At 42.1% G+C, this 23,870-nt stretch overlaps 1 protein-coding gene across 1 annotated transcript in view; it reads right to left on the bottom strand.

The window, feature by feature from the left end:
• Positions 1-9,060: 9,060 nt before the first annotated feature.
• The window catches only part of NUF2 (NUF2 component of NDC80 kinetochore complex), a 34,351-nt gene continuing 19,541 nt past the window's right edge, over positions 9,061-23,870 (bottom strand). The window contains exons 8-14 of the mRNA XM_005304261.4: positions 21,921-22,017; positions 20,487-20,549; positions 17,972-18,109; positions 16,052-16,192; positions 14,918-15,093; positions 12,256-12,391; positions 9,061-10,583 (exon numbers count right to left, since the gene is read on the bottom strand). Coding sequence (XP_005304318.2) covers positions 10,461-10,583; positions 12,256-12,391; positions 14,918-15,093; positions 16,052-16,192; positions 17,972-18,109; positions 20,487-20,549; positions 21,921-22,017 — 874 coding nt within the window. The 3' untranslated portion in view covers positions 9,061-10,460. The remainder of the gene's footprint in view (positions 10,584-12,255; positions 12,392-14,917; positions 15,094-16,051; positions 16,193-17,971; positions 18,110-20,486; positions 20,550-21,920; positions 22,018-23,870) is intronic.

Genomic DNA, 23,870 nt, shown 5'->3' with positions numbered 1-23,870 from the left:
TACAAAAAACATGACAACGGTTAGACCACTGTGTGCTGACACCACAGCCTATCATGCTGACCAATAGCATCTCGTTTCCTCGTACACCCCCCATCTGTCTGTATCCATCTGTTATCTCATTTTTTTAAGCGGTAGGGACAATCTTTTTGTTCAGTCTTCGTATAGCACCTAGCACAATAGGTTCCTGGGTCCATAACTACAGTGCCTAGCTGCTACAGTAATACTATTCTGGTTGAAAAGTTTTCCAGCCTGTCAGGCAGCAGAAACAGTATCTTGGTTACAAGTCACAATCACACACCATTGGTCAGGAAGTAGTTAAAGTTTGTGAACTCAAGCTGTTCATTGAATAGTGATTAAAATTTTAAAATCAAAGTCTGCTCATGTGATTTGTGAGCAGGAAAACCTGCTAACTGGGGAAAAAAAATTTAAATTAGTAAGTTGATCAGCTCCCCCAAGTAATTCAGAGATTATCTATCCAAGTACACCTTTACCTCGATAGAACACTGTCCTTGGGTGCCAAAAAAATCTTACCACATTTTAGGTGAAACCGCATTATATTGAACTTGCTTTGATCCGCTGGAGTGCACAGCCCCGCTCCCCCAGAGCACTGCTTTACCATGTTATATCCGAATTTATATTATATCAGGTTGCGTTATATTGGGGTAGAGGCGTATCACTTTTCACACCTACATCATCTTAACACTGTATGAACGGCTCGTTACAAATTGTGTGCACTTGGCATTGATGAGTGCAACCACAGCACAATTGATTAAGCCATTGTGCCTAGGGTATTTATAGCCTTATTCTTCCTGTCAGTCTGAACAGAGTCCTTTTACTTACCAGAAGTGCCCAATACAAAACCATCACAGCTAGCATCCATGAAAGCCTAATGCTTGGAACCCCGATGGCACTTGCCTCCTTGCTAGAGGTACACAGAATATACCACTATTAAATATTTTAAAAGGACTCTAACCACACATCTCAGTGCCTCTCTGCAGTAGGGTTGGCTCCTCTATTAGCTACCTCATTTTGAAACTGGAGTGAACACATCAGTTAGGCTGTACATAACACATGAGATTGTTCAGAGCTGCAGGTAGCCTTTTGCAATGCCTAACAATTTTATTGACCCTACAAACCTAGGAACAATGCTACATATCCTTATGTGCCAGTGGCTGCCACTTGTTGCCTGATTTGTTTATTAGGTATCCTTTAGAGTCTCCAATTTAAGATGCCGTGGTCTGGCAGGGTTCAGCTGCCTAGAGGTTGGACACAGGATTATTAGAATGAGGACTCCAGTGTACATGGGAGAGGTACTCACACTTTTTGAACTGTAATAGTTGTATTAGATCAGCAAGATCAAACACTACAACACAGTAGACAAAGTTAATTCAAAATGTTCAGCACTCGCGTATTCACATAATCCTTTGTGGGGAACTGAAGCTGATAAGATATCAACAGCAAAATAACTGACTACACACAATATTATCTTCATACACAACACACATGCATACGTTGCTTTTCTGTAGAGTTCTTGTAACAATCCTGATGTAGAGGGCCTAAAAATTCATTTGTAAATAGTGATTTGTTCCACTTAAGAAACAAAACCCTCCCAGGAGCCACATGGACAAGCAAGAAATATTCCGAGGTACTCTGATCAAGTGATCAGGCATATAACAACTCATCTTGAAGGGACTGGTCACTCATCTTCCAGAGAAGAAGCCAAAAGTTGTCTCACGCTATAAGAACCCTTGAGATTGAGAGAAAATCTCCTGTTCCTCTCCTTCACCAGGGACTACTTGTGCAGGTCTATTACAAGCTACCTAATCTGGTCTGATTGCTTTCTCCTTCTCCACTAGTAAGTGATGGGTGGAAGTGTTCAATTTTACACCCCAATGTCCTAACACAGGAGTTAACCTCTTTTTCCCATTATGATGGGCTTGACAATTAAAAAGGCACTGATCACAGAATTAAAAATTAATGGTAATTTAGGTACAAGTGATGATTTGATCACAATATCATGTGCAAACAGAATAAAGTACAGACTAGTGATATATATCTATATATACTGGGTGCTTTAAAAGGGCAATTTCACACCTCTGAAAATGTTTATGAGCCAAATCAGCTGTGAGGAAGAATTTTACCAGAAAAATGTGACTGATCATTAAGAATTATTTAAGAACACTTTACTAGATGCCAAAAAAGCCACAATCGAGGAAGGAGATCGTATTGGTTAAAATCAACCTGGTTTAGAGGCCAAGTGAAGGCAGTTATACATTTTATTTTTTTATAACAATGGAAGAAAGGGGAAGTGGAGAGTAATGAATATAAATCAAAAGCTATGAATTGTAGAAAATTGATAAAGGAAGCTAAGGGACACAAGGCGAAATCTATGGCCAGCAGAGTTAAGGACAATACAAAATTTAAGTTCATTAGTAAGAAAAAGAATCTTAATAGTATTGGTCCATTACTAGATGAACATGATAGAATTATCAATAATGCAGAAAAGGTAGAAGTGTTTAATAATTATTTCTGTTCTGTATTTAGGAAAAACATGATTAGTCATATATGACAACCCTTTCCATTCCAGTAGAGTTTTAGCAGAATATTAAATAGCAACTACTAAAGTTAGATATTTTTAAAATCAGCAGGTTGGAATAACTTGTATCCAAGAGTTTTAAAAGAGCTTACTACATAACTTGCTGGACCGTTAATGTTGATTTTCACTAAGTCTTAGAACAGGAGGAAAGTTCCAGAAGACTGGAAGAAAGCTAATGTTATGCCAATATTTAAAAAGGGTAAACCAGAGGAACTCGGTAATTATAGGCCTCACAGTATGACATCAATCCCAGGCAAGATAATGGAGTGGCTGACACAGGAATTGATTAATAAAGAATTAAAGGAGGGTAATATAATTAATGTCAATTAGCATGGGTTTATGGAAGATAGATCCTGTCTAACTTGATATCCTTTTGTGATAAGATTACAAGTTTGGTTGATAAAGGTAACAGAGTTGATGTAATATACTTAGACTTCTGTCAGGCATTTGATTTGGTACCGCATGACATTTTGATTAAAAAACTAGAAAGAAAATTAACATGGCACACATTAAATGTATTAAAGAGCTGGCTAACTGATCGATATCAAAATGTAATTGTAAAGGTGGAATCAAACAGGTGTGTTTCTGGTGTGGTCCTGCAGGGATCAGTTCTTGGCCCTACACTATTTAAGATTATCAATGATCTGGGAGAAAACAAAATCACTGATAAAGTTTGCAGATCACACAAAAACTGTGGGAGAAGTAAAGTATAATAGAGGACAGGTCACTGATATAGAGTGATATGGATCGCTTGGTAAGCTGGGCTCAGGCAAACAATATGCATTTTAAATATAGCCAAATGTAAATCTATACATTTAGGAACAAATAAAGAATGCAACACATACTTACACAATGGAGGATTATCCTGAGAAGCTGCGATTCAAAGAGATTTGGGGGTTGTGTTAGATTATCAGATGAACATGAGCTCCCAGTGCCATGCTGTGGCCAAAAGGGCTAATGCAATCCTTGGATGCATAAACAGGGGGATCGCAAGTAGGTTATTTTATCTCTGTATATAGCACATAATTCAAGAAGGATGTTGATAAATTGGGGAGGATTCAGAGAAGAGCCACAAGAATGATTAAAGGATTAGAAAACATGCCTTATAGGGATAGATTGAGCTCCTTGAGTCTATTTAGCTTAGCCAAGAAGGTTAAGGAGGAACTGGAGTACAGTCTGTAACTACATACATGGGGAGCAAATATTTGATAATGGGCTCTTCAATCCACCAAAGAAAGGTATAGCACAATCCAATTGTTGGAAGCTGAAACTGGACAAATTCAGACTGGAAATAAGGTGTAAGTTTTTAACTGTGAGAGTAATTAACAACTGGAACAATTTACTGAGGGTCGTGGTGGATTCTCCATCACTGAATTTTTAAATCAATTTTGGATGTTTTACTAAAAGATCTGTATTAGGAATTATTTTGGGGATGTTCTATGGCCAGTGTTAGACAGGAGGTCAGCCTAGATTATTACAATGGGCTCTTCTGGCCTTGAATCTATGATGGCTGTGTTGCAGACTGTCTTTAGGACAGCAGCTAACTGCACAGATAACCTCATCTCCAAAATGTCTCTGTTGAAGATGGCCCTTCGGGTAATTTTTCCATGGACTAACGATACAGAATCCTGGCAATGAGACCGACTTCTGCAGAGGTACTCTTTTTGATCAACTGATCGAAGGGGTATGATAAGGGATATGCAAGCCCACCTGCTCTGCGGACACACTAATATAGCATAAATGAGATTTCAGACAACAGTATAAATGAACAGTGTTCCCTCCTCAGGTATTGGAGATATGCTCACTCATACACATATACACACACACACAGTCATATCCTCCACAGCAGTCACTTTCCCCCTAAAAAAAGCATAGTTATTCCCCCACCTCCACCACCACCAAAAAGCACCTGAATTTATGTGACCTCTATTGATCTCTGAATCAGTATAGTCCTATACACAGCTCTCCTCCCTTCCCTGGTATTCCAAGCATATGAAATAAAACAGCTTCCCTCCTTTGCCTAGTGGTACCAGATCAGGGTCTCCTGTCAGGGTTTAACACAAAAGTCTAAGGTTATATTTTACTTCTTTGGGGACAACATAATTCTGCCTATGTTTTGTTTACATGCATTTTAGACAACTACATAGATATGTTAGCTGTAGCACGTGCATATTAAACCTATATAATCAAGACATGCGCCTTGGAACAACATAACCCCAAAATGTACTGCAGGTTGCTGAGGCATTAAGTTAATTGGTAATAACTGGTAATGAGAGGCAGCGTGATCTTGTGCATTGAGCATAGAACTAGAAGCAGATTCCTGAATTCTAACTGTCTATGACACTTACACTTGCTACATAGACAAGTCACTTAATTGGTGTGTCAGGCCTGGTCTACACTACGAGTTTAGGTCGAATTTAGCAGCATTAAATCAAATTAACCCTGCATCCGTCCACACAACGAAGCCATTTTTGTCGACATAAAGGACTCTTAAAATCGATTTCTGTACTCCTCCCCGATGAGGGGAACTGCGCTGGAATCGACATTGCCGGTTCAAATTAGGATTAGCGTGGATGCAATTCGACAGTATTGGCCTCTGGGAGCTATCCCACAGTGCACCATTGTGACCGCTCTGGACAGCAATCTGAACTCAGATGCACTGGCCAGGTAGACCAGAAAACCCCCGCGAACTTTTGAATTTCATTTCCTGTTTGCCCAGCATGGAGAGCTGATCAGCACAGGTGACCATGCAGTCCCAAAATCGAAAAAGAGCTCCAGCATGGACCATACGGGAGATACTGGATCTGATCACTGTATGGGGAGACGAATCCGTGCTATCAGAACTCCGTTCCAAAAGATGGAATGCCAAAACATTTGAAAAAATCTCCAAAGCCATGATGAACAGAGGCCACAACAGGGACTCAACACAGTGCCACGTGAAACTTAAGGAGCTGAGACAAGCGTACCAGAAAGCCAAAGAATCAAACAGGCACTCCGGCACAGAGCCACAGACATGCTGCTTCTAAGCTGAGCTACAGGCAATTCGGGGGAGGGGGGGAGGGGGGGACCGCCACCACTACCTCACCCCTGTCCGTGGACTCTGATGATGGGGTACTCTCAGTCGCCATGCCTGAGGATTTTGTGGACGGGGAAGATGAGGAGGAGGAGGACGAGGTTGAGGAGAGCACACAGCAGGATCTGTTTCTCACCCTGACTGAAATACCCTCCCATGGCGGTATCCCGGACCATGAAGCAGTAGAAGGGACCTCTGGTGAGTGTACCTTTGTAAATATAAAACATGGTTTAAAAGCCAGCGTTTTTTAAGGATTAATTTGCCTTGAGGACTTGGGATGCATTCGTGGCCAGTACAGCTACTGGAAAAGTCTGTTAACATGTCTGGGGATGGAGCAGAAATCCTCCAGGGACATCTCCATGAAGTTCTCCTGGAGGTACTCCAAAAGCCTTTTCAGAAGGTTTCTGGGGAGAGTAGCCTTATTCCATCCTCCATGGTAGGACACTTTACCACGCCATGCTAGTAGCAAGTAATCTGGTATCATTGCATGACAAAGCCTGGCAGCGTATGGTCCCGGTGTTTGCTGGCATTCAAGCAACATCCGTTCTTTATCTCTCTGTGTTATCCTCAGGAGAGTGATATCGTTCATGGTAACCTGGTTGAAATATGGGAATTTAATTAAGGGGACATTCATAGGTGGCTGTTCCTACTGGGCTCTTTACCTGTGGCTGAAAAGAAATCCTCCCCACAGTTAGCCAAGCGGTGGGGCGGGGAGGGCCATTGGCGCTGAGCTGTTCGCGTTTGGCTAGCAGGGATCTTCCCTGATACCAGCCACACGATTGGGGAAGGGTTAAAGCGATCATCGCAGAGAAAAGGATGGGTGGGGGCTTCAGTCTGAGCTGTTCGCGTTTGGCTAGCAGGGATCTTCCCTGATACCAGCCACGCGGTGCAGTGGGGGGAGGGTTAAAGCAGTTATCCCAGAGAAAAGGATGAGGGGAGGGTAGTTTGGTTTCTGCTGCTGCACGTTAACACGAAAACTGCAGCCCTAAATGGGCAACTCAATAGGCTTTGCTTGGTATGGGAAAGGAGGGCGCTGCTGTTATGAAGGTTGCAGAAGCCGAAAGACTATGGCTTACCATGGCCCACCTGCAAGCCGAATTCTGCTGCCCGGTGCGTTTGAGCTAACACCAAAGCTGCAGGCACTCAATATAAGATGCAAAAAATGACCTTGTACCGAAATCACATGTGCTATGTAACATGAATAGTGTTGTGCACCGTGAAAGAGTATACATTTTATAGAACAATGGGTATCTTCTTAAATACTTCTCTCCCTTTTTTCCTCCCGCAGCTGCAAATGTTTCAAGCCTCCCTCCTCCGGCCCAAAGGCTATCTCAGATAAGGTGGCGAAAAAAACCGCATGCACGATGAAATGTTCCCTGAGCTCATGCAGGCGTCCCGCACTGAAAGAGCTCGGCAGAAAGTGTGGAGGGACACAATAGCACAGGACAGGAAAGCGGACAGTGAAAGTGAGGAGAGGTGGCAGCAGGAAGATCCAAGGAGGCAGGATGCAATGCTGGGGCTACTGTGGGAACAAACGGATACGATCCGGCGTCTGGTGGAGGTTCAGGAACATCAGCTGGAGAGACTGCTGCTGCAGGCCCTGTTTAACCGCCCTCCCTCGTCCCCAAGTTCCATAGCCGCCTCCTCACCCAGACGCTCAAGAACGTGTGGGGGAGGGGGACTCTGGGTACCCAACCACTCCAACCCAGTGGACAGAAGGGTGTCATTCAATAAGTTTTGAAGTGGCCTTTCCCTTCTGTCCTCCCACACCCCACCCAGGCTACCTTGTGAGTTCTCCCTACTTTTATAATCAATTAATAAAGAATATATGGTTTTTCAACAATAGTGACTTTATTTCCAAGCTGTGATTGAAGGGGGAGGGCAGTTGGCTTACAGGGAATTAGAGTCAACCAAGGGGGCAGGTTTTCATCAAGGAGAAACAAATAGAACTGTCACACGGTACCCTGGCCAGTCATGAAACTGGTTTTCAAAGCTTCGCTGATGCGCAGCGCTTCCTGATGTGCTCTTCTAAGCGCCCTGGTGTCTGGCTGCACGTAATCAGTGGCCAGGCGATTTGCCTCAACCTCCCACCCCACCATAAACGTCTCCCCCTTACTCTCACAGAGATCGTGGAGCACACAGCAAGCAGCAATAACAATGGGGATATTGGTTTTGCGGAGGTCTGAGCGAGTCAGTAAACTGCGCCAACGACCCTTCAAACATCCAAATGCACATTCTACACTTGCTCAGCCTATAGTTGAACAGCGCCTTACTACTGTCCAGGGTGCCTGTGTATGGCTTCATGAGCCAGGGCATTAAGGGGTAGGCTGGGTCCCCAAGGATCACGATAGGCATTTCAACATCCCCAACAGTTATTTTCTGGTCTGGGAAGTAAATCCCTTCCTGCAGCCATTTAAACAGACCAGAGTTCCTGAAGATGCGAGCGTCATGAACCTTTCCCAGCCATCCCATGTTGATGTTGGTGAAACGTCCCTTGTGATCCACCAGTGCTTGCAGCACCATTGAAAAGTACCCCTTGCGGTTTATATACTGGCTGCCTTGGTGCGCCGGTCCCAAGATAGGGATATGGGTTCCGTCTATCGCCCCACCACAGTTAGGGAATCCCATTGCAGCAAAGCCATCTACTATGACCTGCACATTTCCCAGAGTCACTAGATAAAGATGTGTGATTTAAAAATTAAATACAAGACGACTTTTTTTTTTTTTAATCTAATAAATGGGGTGGCCTACGATTTTGTCACGGACCTCCAAGACTTCAGCCCCGGCGGCTGGGAGCTGCAGGATCACGCCGCCTCCCGCAGCAACAGGGAGCTGTGAGGTACCCCCACCATCTGAGGTAGCAGGCCCCCAAGCTCCCAGCCGCAGCAGGGGTGGCAGGGGGACCCATGCAGCTCCCTGGCTGCCATGGGGAGGGGCAGTGGGACCCTGACAGCTCTTAACCCCCACGGGTGGTGGGGGCCCAGGAGCTCCCAGCCATCCCACAGCTGCCCAGCCTCTTCCCATTTTAGCATAGATATTTTTAGTAAAAGTCACAAACCGGTCACAGGTAATAAAGAAAAATTCACAGAAGCCCATAACCTGGCCCTGACTTTTACTAAAAATATCCATGACAAAATCTTAGCCTTACTATTAAGTGACAATGGTTTTCAGAGGTTGTTGAGCATATCCACTACTCCTAGTGACATCATTGGGAGCTATGCATTGTCAGCACCTCTGGAAATCACTTTAAAAACATAATTAAAAGATTTTTTTTGGCCAGAGTTTGAAAGGATATTGCACATACAGGTCTAAAACTACTATAAAATGACTGACATTTCTCCTGTACCTTTTTAGTTATATCCATTCTTATGAATATACTGAAACCAATGAGTAATCAAATTTAATTTTATTTATATGGTACACAGGCTAAAATAATCTAAACCAGAAGTTGTATCAACAAAAATATTCCAACTGTTCAACTAATGGAAGATTTGAGATTAAGGGTAACATTGTCAAAAATTATCAAATCCTCTTTTCAAGAGCATCCAAGTTATTTAAGTGCTTTTGAAAATTTTACCCATAGTGACTTTAGAAAGTCTCAACAATCAAGAAAAAGACATTGGAAGAAAACAGCAGATCCAAATGCAGAAAAGAGAGGAAATAAATAGACAAACTAATATTTAAAGTCTCAGTCCTGAAGAATTACAAGAACAGAGCTCAGGAGAAGAAGAAAATCTAACCAAAGAAACAGGATAAACAGAATGAGATCTGAAGAGAAGCTCTGAGTAACTCAAAAGCTTGTCTTTTAACAACAGAAGTTAGTCAAATAAAAAAAGATATTACCTCACACACCTTGTCTCAGGATAAACATAGGTCAAATATAAAACTCAAAAACTAAAAGACTTACACCAAGAAGAGAATGAACAAACAAGTAGGCTGAAAGAACACAATAGAGAAATTAGGCTATCCAAATCTTTACAGCAGCTACTTAAAAGTTGCTTTTTATGTTTCCAAGGCAGTCTGGCCAAACATTTTAGAAGCGCAGTTTCAATAGAAATGTACTATGAATATCAATCCATGTCATTTTATTTTTAATTCAGTTATCTGCCCAAACTGGACTTTTCCTGTACAAACACAAATGGGTGTTCAATACACACCAAGCAGAAACCATGGATTCAAGCTTCCAGAAAGAGGCATAGCAACACCAACTGAAATTATGTAGTTCCCCAAATAGGACTCTTTCGTCTGAGGGCTTCTTTATTGCTGGACGTCACGGGCAGAGCAAGCCAGAGTTTATATAAGAATCCACTCTCCCATCATGATGATCTCAGCAAGACTTGTCTCGAAATCAGATGGAACTTAAGATAATTCAGACTGTGTTCAATATACCTGGAAAAATACTACAACAAGATCTAAGAAGATACCTCCACTCAAACCAAAGCTACCCCGAACCAACATCCTCAGTGTAGTTTCTGCAAAAACTGTAGTTACACTAGAAGCCAAAATTAACCCTCAAACTATTTTATATAAGCAAGATAAATTGGTAAACTTACCACTAGAAGAATCAGAACTGAGAAAAATAATGCAGACAGGATGTCCAAGTCCATTTTTATCAAGGTTAATCAGTTGACAGTACCAGGGCCTGTCTATAATACTAAATGTGTTCTGAGGTGGTATTTAGAAGAAGCTTCCCACATAAAATGCAATATTTTAAACCCAAACATGAGGATAAATACAATAAGCAGAGTCCAAATGAAAGCCAGTATAACAGCTAGTTCACGAAGTCTGAACTCAAAGCATTCTCCTCTTTAGTTCAGCAGTTTTTTCATCTCGTGAGGCTGCATAGCTCTCTGCTATCTTTGCCAGAGCTTCATGGTATTTCTCCAAGCCAGCCCTCAGGTTAAGATAGATCTCCTAAGGTGAGAAAGTTAGTTAGTCAGTCAATGAGGTTCTCCCATCAGCAGTGTTAATGCTGATGCCTTACAGAGGATTTAAGAGACAGCAGGGCAGATTTGGGGTGAATCAGAGCTGCGCTCAGTGCTGCTCAGGAGTATCCATGGAACAGGAGGGGAAAGATAGAGCAGATGAGCACAGGGACGTGAGGGTGATAGGAACTGCCATCTCCTAAAATTCAGAGGAATCAGGCTATCCTACACTCACCTTTCAGCTTTGCCTGGCTCCCCCAACCACAAGACCTGCACACCACAGAAGGACCACAGGAGGGGAATTCCCCCCTGCAACAATGCAGTCCTCTCCCCTTCCCAAGCCCGCTGATCCTTGTACGGTTCAGAGGAGAGCACTGATTCAGCAGACCGCCTATTATCCACACAATTGGGGGCTCTCATGCAGTATTATGAAGTCCAAATGTGTTGCTTCATGGCCCCAAAGCGTCCCCTTCTCCTCCGTCCCACAGACTAAGGGTACGTCTACACTACCCGCCGAATCAGCGGGTAGAGACCGATCTATTGGGGATCGATTTATCACATGTAGTGTAAACACAATAAATCGATCCCCGATCGCTCTCCCGTAGACTGCTGAACTCCAGCTCAGCGAGAGACGGAAGCAAAGTCGACGGGGGAGCCGCGGCGCGCTGCAAGGACGCTAAGTAATTTTAATTCGATTTAAGATATGTCGACTTCAGCTACGCTATTCTTGTAGTTGAAGTTGCATATCTTAGATCGACACTCCCCCCATTAGACCAGCCCTAAGGGTCACTTGAGAAGAGCCTAGCTCATATGGAGTTTAGCTGGCATACAGCAGGACATCAAGTCTGCTACAGACATCAAGTCTGCTGAGGGAAGAGTGCATGTGTTGGGGGGAAGGGGTAGGCACAAGAGCTGGCTAGTTATATGAGAGCTACTTAACAAATTAGTTCAGGTTGAACCAAATCCAAAACTGAAAAAATTTAGACTAATCAAAAAAATCCATTTTAGGTTGAACAAAACAAGTCATTCAACCCAAAACATTTGATTACAGGCATTTTTAAAGGGCTGGAGGAAGAGGCGTTCAGGCCCGCCTTAAAACTTTTGTTATCACTATGAATTGCCACTATGAATGTCCATTTATAGTCATTGGGCCAAGGAAAGAGTAAGACTGACTATGGCCTGGTGGTTAAGGTACTCCCCAAGGATTTGGTATAACCATGTTCAAGTTCTTGCTCCTATGACTATTTATAAGAAGTGGAACAGATTCAACAGGAGAGAGAGACGTTTTCACCAGAATATTCCATAGCCTAATGGCGAGGGTACACTCCTACAATGTGGGAGACCCAAATACAAATCCCTTTTCCACATCAGGCAATGAAGGGAATTCAGCCTAGGTCTTCCACAGCTCAGGTGAGTGCCCTAAGTACTGAGCTAAAGTTCTGAAAGAACCATCACCTTCCCATCCTGGTTTGTTAATATTGCCTAAGTGCCAAAGGGATTTTGGAGGGGGAAGAGGAGGTTTTGGGGGGGTGAAACTATTTGGCAAATTTATGTCAAATTCACAAAGTTTCTGGTCAGCTGAAACTGCATTTTTTGGCAAATAAAAAGAGTTTTGCCCAGCTCTCCTCCCCAGTACTTAATAGAGAAGAATTCCTGCATACCTGTGCTTTCATTTTTTCCTTTTCAGTGTTCTCGTTCAGCTGCTGGACTTTTAATCTGACTTGCTGGATTTCCTTGTGAATCGCCGTCACCTTCTCATAGACAGCCCCTCTCTTCTCCTGAACTCTGTTACAATACCTAAAGCGAGAAGGTATGAAATAGTTCGTGCTGAACCAATCACCTCACCCCAAATTAAATATAAACACCAAGATGGATTTCACACTGGATATGAATGTCAAGGAAAGTGATTTTCTAAGTTACAATTAGAACAGTTATTTGCAAGAGTGAAGGAAAAGTTGCATTTGTGGGATAAGTAACATTTATCCATCTAGGTGTACAATTTATCTCCATCACACGGACATCAGAAAAGTTGACTCATTCTTAAATCCTAGAGCTATATAGCATCAAGAAACAAAACTCAAAGGAGTTAATATAACTTGTCAAACAGAAATTGCCCAATTGACTTCAATGGAGCTACACTAATTTAAACCAGCTGAGGATCTGGCCCTAAGTGTTTTTCTACTGTTGAGTGATGCATTCTTCATACTCTAGCAGTGGTTCTCAAACTTATTTGATCCTGCCCCCATTCTTTGGGTCTGTAGTCATTTGCGAACACACACACACACACACACACACACACACACACGCCACCGAAGTACGTATACCTCTGCCCAGCTCTGAAGGCAGAGTGGAAAGCAGTGGCTGCTGGCCGGGTGCCCAGCTCTGAAGGCTGCCCCACTGCCAGAAGCAGTGCAGAAGTAAAGGTGGCATGGGATGGCATTGCCACCCTTACTTCTCCACTGCTGCTGGCGGCATCGTTGCCTTCAGAACTGGTCATCCACTCTCCCAAAGCTTCTCATGCCCATGCAGAATACATTTTGTGCCCCCCAGTTTGAGAACCTCCACTCTAGAGGCAGCATGGTGTAGTGGGACTGGAATCTTGAATTCAAATGCCAGCTCAGCCACAGAATTCCTACATGATCTCAACTTTTACTGGGTCTCAGTCTCTCCATCTTTAAAATGTGGTTAATACTAATCCATATCACGGAGATGTGAGAATTAGCTAGTATTATGCTTCAAAAACAGTTTAAATATTAGCTGTCTGACAATGCAGGGTCTGAAAAAGGATTTGGATAGTTTGTTTTAAAAAAAAAAAAAAATACTTCAGGACAGAATATAGCTAGGTTTTGAACTGAAGTTGCACCATCTCTAATTGAAAGTGCTATTATATCTAGACCTGTGTATTTTGTACCATTCTCTACCTGTGGAACTGGCCATAGAATTCAACCAACCACAAAGCTGTGCTGCACAAAATAAGTTTTGAAGTATTAAGTCTCTAGCTCTTGGAGATGCACTGGGGGGGGGGGGGGGGGGGGAGAAGGGAAGTAAAATGGGCCCAGCCAGTGCCATCCCTCCCCAGCATCCCCCAGGACCCAGAACTGTACAGGGAAGACCCACCCCACTGTGGGGGAAGTAGGCAGCTGCTTGCTGTCAGATGGGACAAGGCATTCAAGCTTAACAAATAGTTTTGTCATCTCTGCTCCTACACACAAAGGGAAAAAAAGATGCATTTTCCTGCTCACCACCAAAAATCCTTCCGCTCTCCTGGATGCTAAAACCCAAAGCCACCTCCCTCCCCTTCTTCACTGCTAAAGCCCATAATTGTCAAAACACAGGAAACATCTACAAGCCAATTATGTGTTAATGCAAAAGTCTACAGCTACACTAAAAATTTAGAAGAGCATTTAATATCAAAAGCAAACAATTCTATATTGTGCTGCCTTCATTTTTTATTTAATTAAAACCTCCATTTACTTTAAGTTACTTCAAAATTTAATAGAAGAGTGACGGAAATCAGGGGGATCTGCCACAAGTTCTTGGCCCAGCTTTCTGCAGAGAGCAGAACCCTTAAGTGGACCAGAGCACTCAGTTAACTTTCCCCATCTAAATGAAGATGCTTCCTAAACAACACTCTGTTCACTTGGCCAGTAATGTTCCGTACCCCCTTTGACACTATTGAAGACTGGTGTTTAAAATATTATCACGGGCCAGCTCCTCCTCGGTCTTATAGTAAAATCATAGCCCTGTGTTTACAATATTACAGTCTACCATCATGAAAAGGATTGTGATGTTCCAAGCCCAGCCTTACAACGCGCCTGCAGCATCATGTAGGAAGGAAGATGAGCTGGGAAGCTTTGATCAAATGACACTTTTCCTTTTGTTTTAGACGTGTCACATCAGGATAATACCCCCTTGAGATACAAGACCCTATTTCCCTGTGGGTCTTGAATGGCTTTGATAATGAGCAAAAGTGGCAAGGGAAATTATGAAAAATTCATGAAAGGCAAATGGGGCTTTGTTGAAGTCTGATGAGTTGGAAAATTATCCCAGTGTGACATTTTCTTTAAAAAGATAAAAAAAATCAAGGCTAAGCATTATAAATTGAATTAGCAATCCACTGAAAGAGTTGCTGTCAACTCGCATTGCAATTATTGATCCAAGTCCCCAAGTGCTTGCCTACAGCATTACTGGTCTTCACAGAACTATCCCCCATCACTACCATTTCCATCTATACTACTTGTTACATGTTTGTATCAGGGATGTGAATTTTTGTAAGTGTATGTCAGAAAGTAGCGCCAAGCAGAAATGCCAACTCATCCATACTCAAATACTGTGCGCTTGTACTGCTCAACGTCCTCATGTTTCTTCTTTATCCTTATTTCAGCCGTAGACAGCTTTTCGCGCTTAGCGTTGACCAGTCTCTTTAAGGACATTTCATCTGTCGCGGCATTCTTCAACTCTATCTGTCCATTCTCAATCTGGTCCTCGAGATTTCTGACCTACAGTATTTTGAAAGAAAGACTGAAAAGCAATTCTATAAAATCAAAGAAATGCAATGTCCCTCTATTGGATATTTGCCAAAATAGAACTTTGCTCATTCTCATTTTGATAGTCTGAAAACCCAGTTAATTCTTCCTAGAAATCCAACAGTTAACACACTTTGTAAATATTTAACAGGTCAGGCTTGGTGGATCACATCACTAAGATTTCCAGTAATTACTGCAATATACTACAGTAAATTACATAGGTACTATATAGCATGACAAAAAAAATTGTCCAATAAAAAACTGGTTGGTAATACTGATAAAATTAAGGTGCTTGTTAAAATGATCATTTTGGGAACAATAATATTTCCTCCTTTTGGCTTCCACTCGTCCCATACGAAGAACAGTTTAAAATTCAAACTTCCCTCCTCCAAACAAATAACCCTCTAGAAAAAGAGAAGACGGTACATGCTATTTTGGCTTATGTTTCTATAGTAATAAGTTCTTCCACTATTAAAGATGGCAACAAATTTACAGGAGTTTGTCCTTGTGACCTTAAAATCAAAATTTTCCCTCCTACCTACAGATGTGCTATGGGAAGTTACCATACTCAACCCCAACAGTAGCTACATTTTGATGGTGCTGCTTATAAATAGTTTTGAAGTAGCTTCGGATCCTTTGGGATAACAGGAACTATTGAAATGGAAGATTATGATTAAGAAAATAGATATGGTATTGGCTGTTATGTCTAGGTGCTGGAAGGCAGCAGGCTTTGCTTTGAAATAGATTCCACTTTAGCAAATATCACTTGTACTGTTGCATAGTGGTTTGTTTTTTCAGATTCATATCCTAAGCAAAAAAATAGAGCAACAGGGAGCAGCACTTGCATGAAATTAAAACCCAGTACTTAATTGAGAGCAATTTATTTCTTACATGCAGTTAGAGGTGGGACACACAAGTACATAATACAAACCTCTGATGAGATATTGGCCATTCTCTCCACATTTGCTCCTTGGCTTTGCATTTTCTTTTGGTATAATTGCACCTCCAATTGACATGATGGCAGAATCTCAACTAGGTCTCGATAACCTTCATACTTCTCAATAACCTCTTGCTTTACAAAAAAAACAAGAAAAAACTATTTACTTAAAGAAATTAGTGAAATGTGATTTCTATTATGTTCTGCAGTAATGCATATTTGCTCTTGTAACTAATCCTTCAAAGTCTGGTTGTAAACTGGAATTAAAGAAATCAAGTAACTTCAAAATTGTTGCTGAAAGGAAGTAAATTTTGAGTTTGCCAACAAGACTATGCATCAGAGGAAAAAGCCATTGGTTTGGAAAGGCGGGGATGACACCTAGGTGCTGTACTCAACCAAACCTTCAGATATAAGGAAGTAAATCTATCTATTCAATGTGCTACAATGTCTGTTGGGGAAGAGAATGCAAATTATACAATGGAAAATTCTATGTCAGTAGAAGTGCAATTATGTTCACAGTCTCAACTGACATTACACAGGGATGTTTGATTAAAGTCAGATGGTAATAACTTCACACCTCAAAAACAAATTGTATAAACAGGGAGAAAAATCTGAAGGCAAAGTTGTGAACTTCACTGAAGCATAGATGAATCAGTCTGCTCATGAGACACACAGCCAAACATGAACTTCATGGCTGTAAGATTTGTACTTAAATATATACTGTCTAAACTTTCTCTGCCTACTATTTTTACAGGTAACTGAAAAGATAGGTATATAATTGAGGAAGTTAGAGGAACATTTTCCTGTATTTTTCTCCTATTTAGTTTGTGCATTTCACAGATTATATATCTAGGGGTGGGAGGGGCAGGTTCTAATGTTGCCCCTGAATTGTCATTTAGTTTCCTCTTATTTGTCATGAGTCTTCACACATCAGGAGTGAAACATTAAGAATACAAAGAAGTGATGAGAAAACCAAAAATTGGAAAGGGGACTCAAGGATGCTTAGTTCCTGAAGCTACTATTGCTTTTTTTTTGCAGCTTACTAAGATTTCAAGTTGATTGTGTACCTTAAATTATCTGCTTCCTTTTTATTAACTTCCTCTATTTTAACTGGAGTGAACCTATGTCAGATGATTTTGGAATTAGATTGTTATTTTGGGATAAAGTGTTCCCAGAGAGAAGAAAGCAACCCTCCAGATTCAGAACTACTGAGTGAGAACAGAGGTAGTTCTGAACCTGGAGCACATGGTCAAGAGGCCGGGGCCTGGGAAGAGGTGTCAAAAGAGTACCAGCCATATGTGGTAGTGTCAGGATGGTGGATGCAGTCAGCTGGACAGGCTCAAGGGACCCAACATTTCTAAGGCTAGGTCTACACTACCCGCCTGAATCGGTGGGTAGAAATCGATCTCTCGGGGACTGAATTATCGCGTCTCGTCCGGACGCGACAATCAATCCCCGAATCGACGCTCTTATTCCACCAACGGAGGTGGGAGTAAGCGCCGTCGACGGGGAGCCGTGGAGGTCGATTTTGCCGCCGTCCTCACAGCGGGGTAAGTCGGCTCCGATACGTCGAATTTGCGTATCTTAAATCGACCCCCCCCCCCCGTAGTGAAGACCTGCCCTAAGTATTATAGATGGAACAATCATCAATTGCACTTCTTGTGATCCCATGCTTAAAGGAGGTGTTCTCCGAATATCAGATGTCTTTGTTTTCTTTCTTTATAAACTAAATTCTTAAACTCCCTGCTAGTCACCTATTGCTAATCTTTTTTAAAAGATATGCACAAGCAGATCTCGATATTATGCCAGAAGACAGACTCATATCATTACTCATGTCTTGCCCATCACAAAGGGAATTTAATAGACTGTAATAAATAAGTACAAAGCAGCCATAGTACAGTGATCAAGACTCACCTTGGTTTTCTTGAGTTTCTGGACAGTCTCCTTCATATGTTCTTTGTAATTCTTCAGTTCCTCTGGAGACTCTACAATTTTTGATTTCAGTTGCTCTTGTTCTTCTTTCAAAGTAGCCATTGTCACTTTTAGCTGATTCTAATTTGCAAGACAATTAAAGTGTGTCATTGATATCTCAATTTTAATAATGCTGTGATTATTTGTCTTTTGATGCTTTAAGTAGAAGGGAGAAGAGACGTTCAGTAAGGCAGGGTTCTGCATTGAACATCTTGTGCAGAACAGCATTTTACTGCTATCTCGCAAGTTGTTCTACATCATAACATTTTTGTTTTAATATTTTTCTTTTAAAAACCAAAATTCTATTAAATTCTCTTAAGAATGTTACAGTTGCCAAGCAAAGCACTCAGGCCAGCAAATGCCAAAGTTCTGCTCCCTTTTGTACGTGCATTATGGTACAATTTTGAGTTACATGACTGCATGTTATTTTTGCTGCACTCGTGCTTGCTGCAAACATTCTTGCCAATGAAATTCACTACCCAAATATTAATGAATAAGAGGTCACAAATACCAGTAGAGCTAAACAGCCAGCTGTATTCACAAGAATATTCATAATTTTTTCCCTCCATTTGCCCAGTTCTAGTCCTGGCCAATATTCTCCCTCTCTGTAAAATAGGTAATATCTAAGGAAGTAAGGGCTACTGCCAAGAATTTAGGGGATGCCCTGTTTCCCCCACTCATTCTAGAGTGTTTTCACATTCTTTGAAGACTTAAAGGTGATACAGCTATTCCATCAAGAATTAACTACTTTAAAAGGAGAAAAGAGTCGGATGCATGACAAAGTGGGTATTCACCCACGAAAGCTCATGCTCCAATATGTCTGTTAGTCTATAAGGTGCCACAGGACTCTTTGTTGCTTTTACAGATCCAGACTAACACAGCTACCCCTCTGATACTTTAAAAGGGTGTCACAGTTCTATAGTTAGGCATTCAAATCAGGAATTTCCAAAGGTAGCATATTCAGCCTTAACTCTATGCTTTTATTTGCATGAAACAATATAGTCTTTAGTTATGGGATCATTTATTTCTTTAATACAGTGCAATATAAAGCTGTTCTACAACTTTAGATACTAGCAATATTTCCACCTTGCATACTTAAACAACTTTAAGTGTTATAATGGTCCATTATCTTTTCTGATTTAGGACCAGATGTACTTAACACCTACATATTTTTCTTTCCAAAGAAGAAAGATGGAGGCAAGGCACAATGGGAATAATATATCCCAAGCACCTTACAGGATCAGTAAGAAGGAGCTCAGCTTCATTTGATGTGCAACATACAAAATGGGCATCATACCAACTGCATTATGCATATATAAAGTGAAATTTTCAAAGGCTCATAATTTGATTAAGTTAAAACCCAATTTTCAAATGCTTAAAGGGACTTTTCCATGAGGGCTTCTTCTGTGCCAAATTTCAACTTTACATCTCCATCTCTGTCAGCATTATTACAGCAGTTAAAGTTGTAAGATTTTGTTTTTTATAGCCTCCTCCCCTCCCCTGCACTCTTCACACTCTTAAAGGCTGAAATCTTTCAACTCAGCTTGCCCAAAGTATCACTTACAGGCAGAGACCAAGCGTGGAAAATTTCAGCCTGAAAGGTGAAAATAGAGGTTTTGAATGGAAGTGTTTAGGCCTTGACTACAAAGAAAAGTTGTACAGCTTTTACTATTCTAGTACAGTTGAAATGTTACAAAACCTCTTGTGTGGGCAAAGTTATACCAGTATAAAGATGCTTATACCAGTATAGCTATTGCTGTAAAGGAAAGGGAATAAGCTATATTGATCTTAGCACCATTATTCCAATGTAACTGCATCCACATTAGGGTCTGTACTGGGATAATTATTTTGGTATATAAAAGTCTCATCCTTAACTGAAATAGCTATACTAATACAAAAATTGTGTTTAGACCTGGAGTTAGAAAACTTAGGCTTGGTCTACACTAAACCCCCAAATCGAACTAAGGTACGCAACTTCAGCTACGTGAATAACGTAGCTGAAGTCGACGTACCTTAGTTCGAACTTACCGCGGTCCAGACCCGGCAGGCAGGCTCCCCCGTCGACTCCGCGTACTCCTCGCGGCGAGCAGGATTACCGGAGTCGACGGGGAGCACTTCTGAGTTCGATTTATCGCGTCCAGACAAGACGCGATAAATCGAACCCAGAAGTTCGATTGCCTGCCACCGAACCAGCGCGGTAAGTATAGACAAGCCCTTAGTTACAAGAGCTGGAGTCCCAGATATATCAAAACCAAACTCTATGCTTATCATGCAAGTTTCCATGAAATACAAATATAGAAGTGGTTTTTAAAATGCAATCAAGTTTCATTATCTGAACCATTCACACTGCACATAGCTAGCAGAAGTCAGGCAGAAAAATCTGATGCTATATTAAAAGAAGCTCCATCACTTACTGCAGGCTACTGTTCAAATCCCATTTAAATTGAGTTATACTTACCAGACTTCGGGTTCTCTCTGCAACTTCTGCTTTCTTTTGGGAAGTCACTTCTTGCAAGGCTGTCTAATGAAGAGAATAATTATTTGACAGTTAAAAAGAGGAGAATTATATGGCTTCTGGTTTTACGTTTGAACTTTTACTCCAGAGAAGAGACTACTGAAAAAAGCAGTTAGCAGCTACCTGCACAGCTATCCCTTCTCAGGGTCTCAGCACATGCACCCCACAGGTATCAGGCTTTGGGTGGAATTCCACAGTTCACCCACTCTTAGACCAGGACCTGTGTTATAGCCCCCTGGGTACCAACCATGACTACTTCAGCAAGTCCAGCTGGGGTTTGGACCTTGCTGTTGATGCATCTGGGAGTGGTTACCATTGATTTATGCACAGAGGCCACACAGCCTTCTCAAACAGTATTGCTGAATACTAACACAGCTTTCAGAAACATGATGGGTTACAAACAACAAAAAGGGAGACCTAACTACATGGATCTTGCCTTTTAACTACTCCCGGCCTAGATGCTTAGGTCCTGCTTAGCGAGAACATACCAGCCTGCAGTTCCTATTTCTTCCCCCCACCACCCATGTGGGCATGCTGACCACTTTCCCCGTCCCTTTCTATTAGGGGCATCTTTTAACCAGTCAGGGTCTTTTGATCTTTAGCATGTCCCAGTGATAGCCCCATGGTACTCTTAGCTGCTTTGTAGGTGTGTATCTGCTGCTGTCTTATCTCTTAGGGTGTCTACACTGCAATTGAAGGAGTAATTGCAGCTTGAGTAAACACACCTGTGCTAGCCTTGCTAAAAAAGTAGAGCAGATGCAGCAACACAGGTTTGAACAGATAACAAGGGCCCCTGGTGTGCTTGTACAGCCCTTGCCACCACATCTACGCTGCTATTTTTAGCCATGCTAACACAGGTAAAACTAGTATGGGTACATCTACCTGAGCTGCCATCACACCTCAGACTCCATTGCAGACATACCCTTAAGTCCCTATTTCCTGCCCGGGCCAATCCCCAGCTCTGGCTTGACTTAACCCTTTCAGTTCAAGTAGGCAGCAACACAAAATTAAATGGAGAAACAGTCTCACAATATTCATTATAATGCACCAGATATCTCAGTTCCTCACACAAGCAATGTGTTTCTGTAATGAAAAACAGACTATATTTCACACACTGCTTCTGATCCCTATGGACCCAGCTGTTAGCTTAATTCCCTCATAGGTACCAGCACAAGTTAATGCTAGGGAGTACCATAGGACTCAGACCAGGATAGACTTAAATACCTTAAATATTTTGACTTTGCTTTTAGTTTTAATCAAATGTCCCCTCAAATTTTCATGGGATAAATCCAAAGAAATAATAAATGCCCACAATCAAAAGTCATAGTAGCTGTACTTTGTGGCAAAACTTCAGAGACGCATATAAATAGGGCATACCGTTTTTTGACGATAGTCCTGGTTTAGTACTTGCTGCAGTTCTTGAATATCATCAGACAGCTGCTTGAACTCTGCTTTCTGCTCTACTGGAATCGTGCTAAACACAAAGATATGATGTTTGATCTTGTTAGTGCACGCCAAGTGTCAGTGAGCTCAGGGCTGTGTAGTACAGACAGAAAGACACTTTTCCTGCCTCAAAGGGTCTTAGGATCAGCTACAGACAGTGACCTGGGTGACCAGTTGAAGACCTAATCTCACATAATTTTCTTTTTAATCTTGCTTTGGTGGGTTATTGTTGAAAGATTTCATAGCTACAGTATGATTTAAGTAAAGAGGGAGCACAAGGAGTGAGAGCTGTAAGTTTAAGAGGAAACACGTAAGAAAGTGCAAAAACAAGAGTGAGAGAATGATACTATAACACATTGATCTATCTAGATATTTGAATTATAAAATGTAATATTTTTGTAGCAATATAGCTTAAAGTTGTAGACTTAAAGCACAGGGCTAACATCAGACAGGAGACTCTCCCAGTGTGTACTGAGAGCAATTCTTCGGTACTGGAAAACTCCTTAGTTTTCCAAAATGGTCTTGGAAATTAGAAAAGAACAAGTGGCTATGGATAAGGGAGGGGGGGGGGGAAAAGACAGTGGCACACAGAGGTGGGGAGCTGGACTCAGGGCCAGCTCCAGGCACCAGAGCAGCAAGCAGGTGACTGGGGCGGCCAACGGAAAGGGGCGGCATGTCCGGCTCTTCGGCGGCAAGTCCCTCAGTGCCTCTCGGAGAGAAGGACCTGCTGCAGAATTGCTGCCGAAGAATGAAGCAGCGGCGGTAGAGCTACCGAAGTGCCGCTGATTGCGGCTCCCCCCCCCCCCGGCCGCTTGGGGCAGCAAAAACGCCGGAGCCGGCCCTGGCTGGACTGATGAAAATGGGCCGGAAAACGTAAGTAAAGGAGACAGCTAACCCCATGCAGGGAGTCAGAAGTAGTCGTGTAATTGTAACTAAGACTCTAGAAATATTAGTCTGAGGCACATTTAAAATAGGATCTTCCATCTTTAACATACTTTTAGTTAGAACAACCTGAATTTGGAACTGGTGACTGGTAGTAGAGCAAGTCACTGGTGGGACATCCCAGAGAGAGAAAAACTGACCTGCAGTCCATAACAGTGACAAAGTATAGTGATGATAAACCTGAGTACTCTGCCAAAGGAATGGGCATGAGGGAGCCCCATCTGACAGGGTGAAATTTAATGGAGGGCTGGAGGAGAGGGAAAGTCCATGGAACAGGAGTGCAGACTTGCTTAAATATGCAAAGGGAGCGAGTAAGACAAGGGAGCAAAAAGAATGAGAAATCAAGAGCAGAGAAGTAACACTAGACAAAGAAGTAAAACTTGACAAAAAGTCTTAAAGATACAGAACAGAACATTGTAAACTTGATGCAGGACAACTATTTAGCTTTTCTATGGTGCTTTGCAAATACTAGCCTAATTAACCCTCAACATCTCCTGTGAGGTAGGTAAGTAGCATAGTTCCCTTTAAGGTGAGCAGCTGCATATTCTGCTAGCTGGTCCCGCAGTTCTCACTCCTCCAGTAGTGTTCACCAAGAGCTACCAGACAGTGCAGATGCAGAGCAGGCGCTTTGATGTGGCTCCCCTTCTTCTGCATGCTGCAGTTTGAGAGAAAAGCTGACCCTGGTTCAGATAATACAAGCAGCACATACTAATGTATACAATATAACTATTAGTACAGAAGGTAAATGGAGGCAGGACTGGCAACTTTACACACTACTGTAAAAGCTGCCATACTGGGTCAGACCATGGTCCATCTTGCCCAGTATCCTGTCTCCAACAGTGACAGAGCTTCCGGGGGAGTGTACAGAACAGGGCAATTATGGAGGAATGCATCCATCTGCCTCTGCTGACTTCTGGTAGTCAAAGGGTTAGGATGACCCCG

Source organism: Chrysemys picta, chromosome 8 (genome assembly GCF_011386835.1).
Source record: "Chrysemys picta bellii isolate R12L10 chromosome 8, ASM1138683v2, whole genome shotgun sequence".
Classification (NCBI taxonomy): domain Eukaryota; kingdom Metazoa; phylum Chordata; order Testudines; family Emydidae; genus Chrysemys; species Chrysemys picta.
The sequence above is the reverse complement of the archived record's forward strand: the minus strand, read 5'-3'. Positions and strand labels throughout refer to the sequence as shown.